Raw genomic sequence first — 10885 nt, forward strand, 5'->3', positions numbered from 1 at the left:
TTTTTGATCCATAACTTATTTAATTGGCTCTTCCCCTGTGGTGTTGCTTCTAGGCCCCGGCTGAAAAACGTGGACAGGAGCACTGCACAGCAGTTGGCAGTAACTGTGGGCAACGTCACCGTCATTATCACAGACTTTAAGGAAAAGACTCGCTCCTCATCGACATCCTCATCCACAGTGACCTCCAGTGCAGGGTCAGAACAGCAGAACCAGAGCAGCTCGGGGTCCGAGAGCACAGACAAGGGCTCCTCCCGTTCCTCCACGCCAAAGGGCGACATGTCAGCAGTCAATGATGAATCTTTCTGAAATTGCACATGGAATTGTGAAAACTATGAATCAGGGTATGAAATTCAAATCCTCCACCTGCCCATGCTGCTTGCATCCCTGGAGAATCTTCTGTGGACATCGACCTCTTAGTGATGCTGCCAGGATAATTTCTGCTTGCCATGGGCATCTGGCCACCAAGGAATTTCGCACCCTGACGATTACTCTTGACACTTTTATGTATTCCATTGTTTTATATGATTTTCCTAACAATCATTTATAATTGGATGTGCTCCTGAATCTACTTTTTATAAAAAAAAAAAAAAAAAATCTGCTGTGCACAATTTTCCATGTACATTACAACTGGTTTTTTGTTTTTGTTTTGTTGCGGGGGGAGGGTTGGGAGGGGGAGGGAACTTTTATTTATTGTGTTCACAAACTCCATCCTTTCAGCATATCCTTTTAAGTTTAGTTCTTTCTTCCAGTTATACTATGTACTATCAGTTTTGATATAACTATATATATATAAATATAAAATTATATATAAAGGGTTATTTGAAACCAATCCATGGCAACGCTGGTGCTTGATACACTGTGAAGTGAATACAACATTGAACAGTTACAGATCTGGGACAGTCCCTTCTATGAAAGTGCTGAAATTTAACTAAAATCAGTCTTACATGAAGTATGTTCCAATCCATGTGGGAACTTGACTCTCTCATCTGTCTAAAGAATACTGGACGATATAAAAATATATATTTTTTAAACAATGTGATCTCAAATTTAAAGACTGCTCCAGATAGCCTGCATTTGCAATGGAATAACTGACAAATCACAAGTGGTTTAGTTGGGGAGGGCTTTGATCATTCAGAAGTAACTAAACTAGCTCCAGAATGCCAAGTATTCGTGTAAATTATGGTTACATGTTATCATTTGCTGTTCTTACATAAGCACTCATGAAAATATGGTATTCTGTAACTCGAATTCCATCCTCCATTTTCCAGACCTCTACTCGTGTCTGAGGTAAATCTAGAAATTGTTTTAGTTTTAGGATTGAAGCGGTCTATAAACTGTATTTTTGGTCCATACAGGAAGCTGTCCCTTGTTTCTGCTTTCTACATGACATTGCAGTGGTGGTTTCTGTAATTAAAATTTGTTTGCCTCATGTCCCTTCGTCTCATAAACCTTCACTCTACCGATTCAGTTGTGAGCATTCTTTGTTTTTCCTTCTCAGAACCTACTATGATTTGTTTTACTGAACAAAGGTTATCAACCACACATCTAGTCCTGACATGGAGCTTTTCAGTGTTTGGAGACGTTTCTCAATCTCCTGCTGTGGTAGGAACTCCAGTGGTGAACGGCTTGCGCGCCTGCAGCCAGAGTTGCAGGGAAAGCTCGTACTTACTGCGAGCAGCATGTAATCTTTTTTCTTCCTGGACGTAAAGATAGCTTGAATAAACTGTTCTCTTTCATTCTCTTCACTCTTTTTACTGTCTTGCAAAAAAAAAAAAATAATAATAATAATAGTAATGAAAGACCACTAATACAATTCCACCTCTCCTTATTAAAATAATTTTTTAAATTTTGGTTTTGCTGTTGTTTGGATGTGGGGTCTCTCTTCTATTTGACTTTTACATTTAGATACAGAGTTTGTAGTACTTCAGAGACATTTCAAGCATGAGAATTTGAGGTTACCTCTCTTTATTTGATGTTTAGGGACTCAGGAGGGCAGCCTAATTTGTAATGAAGCACCACATTTTGGTGTTAAAAACCTGGTTTGCTTAATAATAGAAGTAATTTCTGTCTGTGGAGGCAACAAATAAAAAAATTAACAGCTTGAATTGAGTAGCCAACAGGAAAGGTTCCTTTCACATTTACATTAAAACTATTCTGTAGTCACTAATGTACCATAATTTAAATTCTTTTCTCAAAGGTATAGATTATAAAGCAGTGCCATTTGTTGCTGTGGTCCTATTCTCAAATGCATGGACAATGTTCCCCCGTTTTTAAAATAATGCTTGTGTCTGGGATGCAAGCTACTCTTATCTTTTTAAATACATTTTTAAGGTATTTATTAATGAACCAAAGGAAATCAGATGCTTTCTGTAGGCATCAGAATATATAATACATAGTGATTTGACTATGAATTTTCAATCCACATTTTAATATTAGTGGGATATTGCAAAGACATTCCTTCTAAAGTTTTAATATTCCTTTTATTAAGGGTCTCAGGGAGGGTAAATTAGTCAGCCATATTTATTTTCCAGAGGTTTAAGGAATTGCTGTTTTTAACTTTTTTAAAAAAAAAAAACTTAAATGCCACCAAACTCCTGTAGGTTGCACTGCTTTTTGAACCAATAAGTGTTGGTATGCACTTTGTTCAGACACACTGTGTACTTTTTCAAAAACTAGTTTCATGTAAAGTGATTGGACCCCATAGATTAGTGGAAAAAGCTGATTAACCAGCTACTCATAGGCTGCTAATTCATTCATGCCAATGTTTTGGTTTTTCAGTTTTGCCTCCGTGATAAATTAAAGAATGGGGAGGGGTGAAGGAAGGGGAGGATTGCTTTAGAACAAGTGGCATGAAATTACCATCTTCATAGAAACCACAGCTAACAGTGGGAGTTATCTAAGCAATCAGATGTTATAGGGCCAGCCCTTTAGTTGCTGTGGTGTATTCTGTTGGGTAGTGAGGTAGTAGGTACTTTATAGACTTTTAATTTTGGAAATTGATGACATCCCTCAGGCATGTATTCTGGAAATGGAATTCCTGTAACTTCCTGTGTCTGCAGTTTGCCCTACAATTAGTAGGCAGCGCGTAAAAACACTAGTGTAGATTTTAAAGATATATATTAAAAGAGGACCAGAAATACTTGGTATTCAGTGGCACAGAAAGCAGGTTAAACAAAAAGCACAGTGTTATGCTTGCAAGTTTCCATTTGTTTTAATACCACGCAATCTTTTACACTGGTGCGTGTGCACGCACACAGAGCTTACCTGACTTTGCTCTGCTTGAGTCATGCAGTTAAAAAAAAAAGACATCTTGACACCCACACAATATTCTAATCAAAACCTTTCAGTTTCAATCTGGATATTTAAAAACATTGGCAGAAGCTTCTGTGAGTTTAGTTCCACTAAGATGTTTCACCTGCCTTATCAAGACCATTCTCAGTCTACTTTTTTAAGCTACCGTATCTTAAATTATTGAAAATTTATTAATTGCTGAATATATAATAACCTTTGCTTGTATGTAACCGAAAATGGTTTAAGAGCCAACATTTAGAGTATGACAATGGAGCTGAACAGTTTTTAATGCGCAAGCAGTTCTGTTCTTGTGTATGACTTGTAACCTTAATTTACTGTGTAAAGATGGTTACATTATTTCCTTAGCTTTGTTTGTTGGAGACAAATAGAGAATGCTTGTTAAGTATGTCAAAACAATCTTATCTTGTGAATTTTTGTTAATGTATTATACGAGCTATATTTTTCATTTGCCCAGAAAGACAGCTTGTATAACGCTTTTGGAAGTTTCTGCTCTGTAATGTCTTTAGAGCTGACAGTCTGTTAGGTTTGTTTTTTTTCTTCATGCTAAAGTGTCAGTTGGTGGTTTTGTGAACTGGTCAAAAATTCACAGGTCTTAAATGTTTTGGGGGAAATTTATATTGGACACTGCTCTTTGTCTAGCAAATAAAAGATGTTAATATATTCCTGTTACTGGCATGTGCACGACTATGTTATTAGAAGCCACTTTATCATTTTCCTGCTTTAAATAGAAATGTCTATTTATGAATTCTGCTTGTAGTTTTTTCACAAATAAAATAGTAAAATTTACATTGGAAATCTCTATTTTTGTGTGTATAGATTTTAGCCTTTAGAATAATAATTTTTAACCTGTGGAATATTTCCAATGTGAATAGGGAGCTCACTTTGTATTTTAGAACTTGTTTATCAGAAGCTGAAGTAGCTGGGTGCTTAAGTACATGCCTCAACGATGCAAAAGAAGACATAATTGAGCAAAAGAATCACCAAAATTTGGAAGAAAATGGACTGCCTCCTAAGTGTAACCTTTGAGATAAATTGCAATGATGTAAAGGAAGGAAATGGGATTTAAGGAAAGAAAATGAAGATAATGCTAAAAATTGCTAATTGAGGACTGAAAATCCCCAGAAGACAACCCCTGTCTCTGACCAACTGGAGTTTAGGTCAACTCTGTCTCAGAGATGTGAATAAAGAGTGTTACTAACCTAAAAGCCACACAAGCTCACTTACTGCCCCATACTAGGGAGACTCCTGCCTGCTGCTGCAGGTGCTGAGGCACACCAGTCTATAACCTTCCAAAGAATTAAGAAACCACTTAAAACACGTCAAGATCCATCCCCGATTATTTTGTCCTGGGTCTGCACCTGAACTAGCGCCGGAAGGAAAAGAGTGTAGATAGCGCAGGATGTTGAGCTGAAAATGGGTCTGTTTTGATAAAACAGCAAGTTCTGTTCTTCGTCCTTGTTTTTTAGTACTGAACATGACCCAGGTTTGGCCCCTCAAAAGTCTAGGAAAGGATCTGGAAGGGTTGAAGGACGGGGATTGGATGGGGTCTCTGATGTTTCCCATAGGCCATTTTGGATACAGACGTGCAATCTGCTAACCCCATGCCCCTCTGCTTGCTTTTGTGCCTGAGGAGTTCTCTGTGAGGGCCCCCACTGCTGGTGGCACTGGTACCACCCTTTGGAGGAGGATGGGAATTGTCTCCCTTACTAGGTGTGGGCCAAAGCAAGCACTTGGCCTTTACAGGGGAGGCACAAGGAAGAGTCATTTCTTACCAGTTGTGTGGACGGAAAGGGACGCAAAAAGGTTTTCTCTAGTCCTCAGCCAAACTCTAGTGTTAACACCAAGTGTCCAGACCCCGTATTGAAAAATCCCATGGCTAGAGTGTGACAGGATCATGGAAGCAGCTCTTGCTCAATTATTCTTGATCAAGGGTGGAGTGGCGACTTCAGCCAGCAAGGGCCCAGGCTTGTGCTCTCTGATTTCGTAGCCATGCAATGTGGAAATGGAAACCAGCCAGACTCCACCTTGGGCAGTGAAGAGAACGTAAGGGACGTCCACGCCCCTGACCTCCCAGCGGTTCTGGAAGGCCACTCCTAACCTTCAAACCATAGCAAGGAAGGTTAGAGCAATCTTTGTGTTAGGATCAAAACTCCTGAGAAAGGTGTTTGCTAACCACTGAAGGAAGCCCACGGCCTGTCTTTAGGGCTTCTGTCAGGAAAGTACAATGGACGTAGACAACTAGATACTGCAGGAGGGCTCTGATTTTCCGAGACAGGATCCTAGGATGTGTCTAGAAGCCTGGGGAGTGAAGGTAGATATGCAGGTGTGATGTTCTGCCTGATAGTGCCTCTCTCCAGGCATTAACTACAAGGCTGGATGGGGGCTCACTACAAGACATCCAGTCCCTAAGCATGATCCTGTCACACTCTAGCCATGGGAAGCACTGGTACAACCCATTTGCCAGTCCTTCCCTGGACGAAACCCACCCCAAAGAACTGGGAAACCCTTCAAGGCAGTTTTTAATGAACGCTTCAATTGTGGAACTGCATGAATCCAAGAAGGCCAGCTGAAAGGCTTGGAGGAGTCAGGAAGGAAGAAAACTAAATATCCAGCACCCAACTCTTCAAAGAGTTCAACTTCCTGTTGAAAACAGGGACAGTCCAGGGGATTCTTAGGGAGGCCAGTATTGAGCACTGTAACTTTAAATGCAGCCCTGAACCCCAGACCTGAAGCCCTGCCAGTGTCTTACCCTACAGGCCAGACCAGGAGCTACTTGCCCAAGTTGTCCCACTGGTTCTGTCAACCCGGGACTCTCAAATAGCAGAGTAGAACATCACACGGATATGATTCCTGGAAACCACAGAACTAAGCGAGACTCCTACCTCTGACTGCCTGGGTGTCCTTGGGCAAGTCAGCCGACTGGGCCATTTCCCTCAGTTCTCAAATAGGGATTAGAGGTGTATGCGCTCCTGCTGTGTTCTCTGCTGCAAGGAATCATGGCGCAGTGCCCCCAGAGGTGGGTTGTGTGTTACCATGTTTTTAATAACAGGGAGCAAAAACTTTTTCTGAACTTTCATTCTGATGCTTCACTGATGACATCGGAAACGAAGAGAATTTGTTTTGTGATTTATTGTGTTTTCAAGTTTTAATTCATGAGTTTTCCTGTACTAAAACAAAGAGCAAAGTTGGTGAAAGCCTGCATGTAAAGTCCAGTGGGATTTTTGACACCTGCTTGATGTTTCTCTGTCTACAAACAGTGTTGTAATGGATACGACCTTTCATCATTAAACATTCGATTTTTTAAAAATGACGTTTACTGTCCTGTTGTTATTGAAAAGGTAAAAGTTGAAAGTTGATGGAAGAAGTAGAGACATGCATGGTACCTGCCGTGATCACACAGTAGAAGCTTACTAAGCATTAATTCCTGGGTTGTGCATAAATAAATGTGTACGTACATACATGTATATCTTCTTGAGAATGGGATTTTTTCTCATTGGTGCATAAATGCCACAGGCTTTTTGCACAGACAAGTTTGAGCTACAAACCCCTAGATCTGCCACAAATACACTCATGGAGTGAATTCTAGATGAGAATCATTTTTTCCAGCCTGAGTCATTCAACCATCACAGCAGCCTCAGAATGAGGAGCGCTCGGTGTCTGGGAGCCAGGCAGGTTTACAAATTGTATTCATTGCCTCTTCACATTAAAAGGAATTTGTACCCGTTTGGAGAAGTCTCCAATAAAGTTATCTTATTGGTTGGAATTAGAGCAATCTAGAAAATGTGTGAATTCAAGGCATTCCCAAGAGGCAAAGACCTCTAATAAATTATACTGTGAAGTTTCAAGCAACTCCTGCTTGTAGAAATCATCCTGACAATGCACACGAAGGCAGCAAACAAATAGGGGAATAAGAGGGAGAATTACAAGTGGCTTCCATCCATCTTAGAACAATCAGCGGCCTCCGGCGCTGTTAATGCTGTTAATCGTGTTGTGTCGTGTCGTGGTGTCGCGTGTGGCCTGTGCTGGCCGGCAAGATGGGGACCACTTTGGTGGGCTGCTGAGCAGAGGCAGGAATGCCAACACCCCGGCTGGACTCACCCCTCTTCTACAGAGGTTGATAAATCCCACGTGGGAGCTTAGGCCCAGTTGAGACTGAGTGAACTGGAAATGGAGACACATGTGAGGAGAAGTGGTGGGAACAACAGTTGACTCTACAACCTTTGTTTATGTTCCCAGCCCTCTGACAGTTATTCATTAGTGGTTTGTTTTTTGCTTTTTTGTTTTTCTTTTTTTTTTTGAGATGGAGTTTTGCTCTTGCTGCCCAGGCTGGAGTGCAATGGTGCAATCTTGGCTCAGTGCAACCTCCACCTCCGGGATACAAGGGATTCTCCTGCCTCAGCCCTCCAAGTGGCTGGGATTAAAGGTATGTGCCACCACGCCCAGCTAATTTTTTGGATTTAGTAGAGACAGGGTTTCACCATGTTGGGCAGGCTGGTCTCAAACTCCTGACCTCAAGTGATCCTCCCGCCTCAGCCTCCCAAAGTGCTGGGATTACAGGCGTGAGCCACCGTGCCTGGTCAGTTATTCATTAGTTCTATGCAACATGGATTGGTATCATCATTGCAAAACTTACTGAAATAGAAAGAATGGCACATTTTATTGGTACTGTTTTAATAAGGCATTGTAAACACGTTTAATCTTCACAGTGACTCTATTGAATATAGCAAGGGTTGGCAACTACAGCCCATGGGCCTAATCCATCCCAATGCCTGTCTTTGCACAGCCCTCAAGCTAAGAATTACTTTTACATTTTTTTAATGGTTGAAAAAAATATTTAAAGAATAATAATTTAGGCTGGATGTAGTGGTTCACACCTGTAATGTCAACACTTTGGGAGGCTGAGACAGGTGGATCTCTTGAGGTCAGGAGTTCAAGACCAGCCTGGCCAACATGGTGAAACCCCATCCCTACTAAAAATACAAAAAATTAGCTGGGCATGGTGGCGTGCACCTGTAATCCCAACTACTCAGGAGGCTGAGGCAGGCGAATCAGTTGAACCCAGGAGGCAGACGTTGCAGTGAGCCAAGATCATGCCATTGCACTCCAGCCTGGCAGCAGAGCGAGACTCCATCTCAAAAAATAAAATAAATCATCTTAATGATTATTAAATGATTTTTGAAGAATAATTGTGATGTGAAAATTATATGAAATTCAAATTTTAGTGTCTGTAAATAAAGTTTTATTGGAACACAGCACAATTATTCATTTATGCATTGTCTATGACTGGCTGTTTTCCCCACCACGACAGCAGAGTGGAGTCATTGCAACAGAGACTGTGCGGCCCAGAGCCTAAAATATTTACACTCTGGCCCTTTCTAGAAAAAGTGTGCGAATCTCTGCAATAACATCTTAGTCACGTTCTGTGAGGTAAGCACTGATACAGCCCTCCATGTCTGGAGACTCAGTAAGAACGCAATAAATAGTTGTGGAAGGCAGGAATCCTAACTCCCTGCTTTACAAATGAGGATGCTTGGGCACAGGAAGGTTACCCAGCTAGTGAGTAGGGGAGTCAAGGTTTGAATCAAGGCTGTCTAATGTAGAGCCCTGGCTTTTAGTTTTCAAGAGACTGAATGCACAGCTTGCCCCAAAGCGTGTTCCTTGAAACATCAAGTAGGCCAGATGCCTAGCTTTGGTCAAATGTGTTTGGCAATGACTGTTTGACATAGACGCCTTCTTGAAGTTTCACAGTGATCATTAGCGTATCAAAGACTGTGAGAAGTGCTGCAGGAAAGAGACCCATTTAACTTTCTTTACTATGGTGTTTTAAAAACTTAAAAAAATTTGACCTACCTTCCACCAGCTTATATAGCTTGGGTGAAAGCTTAAGTGAACAGAGCGAGGGACTTGCAGGTAAGACATACTAGGTACAATTTGCATCTGTGACCTTGAGCGCATCATTAAACCTCTCTGAACCTTCATTTCTTTCTCTGTAGAACGGTAAGACAGTTGTAAGGATTTAGTGAGCTGATGAGGTCCTGGCTCCTGGTAGATGCCCAGAAAATGACAGTTCCCTCCTCCACTTGGGTACTAACTCTGATGTCCTGCAACCTGCTGTTTCCCACCGTAGGGGCCACATTGGGAACCACTGTAGCTTTGCAAAGTGACAGCTCATTTCACGTTCAGTTCAGGTGCCTAGTGGTTACAGATAGGACCATTCAGAGCCATCAAATGCAATCCCAACTGCAGAAGAGGGAAGGTTCTGGCATCGTAATTGCAGACCAGAAAATGCTCCCGGAGCATCTGCATGCCAACAGCATGGCCCGGCCCGGCACCGTGGCAGGGAGCTGCACTCCCGCCTTGTGGGTTTCTCGTCCATCATTTTCTGGGAGAGATCTAACAGTGTACTCTGGCTGTCAGTAGCGCTCTTGAATCCGCTCTCATCTTAGTCACACTCCTGCTTAAGTGAGTCGTTCTTGACTCCCTGGACACCAGAAGCCTTTCTTCCTGACAGCAGGTGAGAGGCTGGCAGCCTCTTGACGTGACCATTCACTTCAGTGCTTTCGAAAATCCCCGGCTGCCCCGCGACCCAGACATCTGAAGATTTTGCTTAATAGACTCTGCTGCCAGAAGGTGTGTTGGGACTTGGCGAGCCCAGCCTTGGACTTACTCTGCCTGAGCCAGGGTAATTCCCTCATCAGTGCCTACGCTTGCCTTCCTGGAAAAGGCTGGTCCTCCCCAGGGGGAGAGAGGGAAGGTGGCACACCACCTGGCACACAGCAGGAGCTCAGCAGATGATCTCACTACCCAAATTATGGAGTTTGGTGAAATGCAAATTCAACATGTATTCTAAGAACAAAAGGGAAGAACTCAGAAATTTCCTGTTCTTAGTATACTCTTCTGCCCTGATGGCACTTTGGCTGGAAAGTTTGAAAAAGCCTGATACCTTCCTACCTCCCACCCCACAGAGTGCCTAGTTTGGGGAGGGTTGGAAAGAGGGGGAGGTATGAGTTCCCAGGCCCTCCCATGAGCAGGTGTTTTTGTTTGTTTGTTCCAGATTCCATGTGCATTTGCTAGTCTCTGGCAGTTGGCAGATCGAGCCAGCGGCTGTCTCTCACACATACTCCTGAAGGCCTCTCAAAAGCATGAAAATCAACCATCCCAGCACCCCAAAAAGCCAATGGAAGACCAGCATTGACTCTGTTGTCGTTTTTGTTGTGTTTTGTTTTTGAGACAGAGTTTCGCTCTTGTTGCCTAGGTTGGAGTGCAATGGTACGATCTTGGCTTACTGCAACCTCTACCTCCGGCTTCAAATGATTCTCCTGCCTCAGCCTCCCGAGTAGCTGGGATTACAGCTGTGAGCTGTCACGCCCGGCTAATTTTTTGTATTTTTAGTAGAGACAAGGTTTCACCATGTTGGTCAAGCTGGTCTCGAACTCCTGACCTCAGGTGATCTACCCACCTTGGCCTCCCAAAGTGCTGCGATTACAGGCATGAGCCACCGCGCCCAGCCTCTGCTGCTGTTTGGATCAAAGGACACAGTTGCAAGACAGTGACCTGGTCAATACCCTCACCC

The 10885-nt window shown here is 42.6% G+C and overlaps 1 protein-coding gene across 2 annotated transcripts in view; it reads left to right on the forward strand.

The window, feature by feature from the left end:
- RYBP (RING1 and YY1 binding protein) overlaps nt 1-4098 on the forward strand; it is a 70208-nt gene extending 66110 nt beyond the window's left edge. For both annotated transcript variants that reach the window (XM_003894188.4, XM_017955294.3), the window contains one exon: nt 54-4098. In XM_003894188.4, coding sequence (XP_003894237.1) covers nt 54-306 — 253 coding nt within the window. In that variant the 3' untranslated portion in view covers nt 307-4098. The remainder of the gene's footprint in view (nt 1-53) is intronic.
- Nucleotides 4099-10885: the final 6787 nt, after the last annotated feature.

The sequence above is a fragment of the Papio anubis genome, chromosome 2 (genome assembly GCF_008728515.1).
Source record: "Papio anubis isolate 15944 chromosome 2, Panubis1.0, whole genome shotgun sequence".
Lineage (NCBI taxonomy): Eukaryota > Metazoa > Chordata > Mammalia > Primates > Cercopithecidae > Papio > Papio anubis.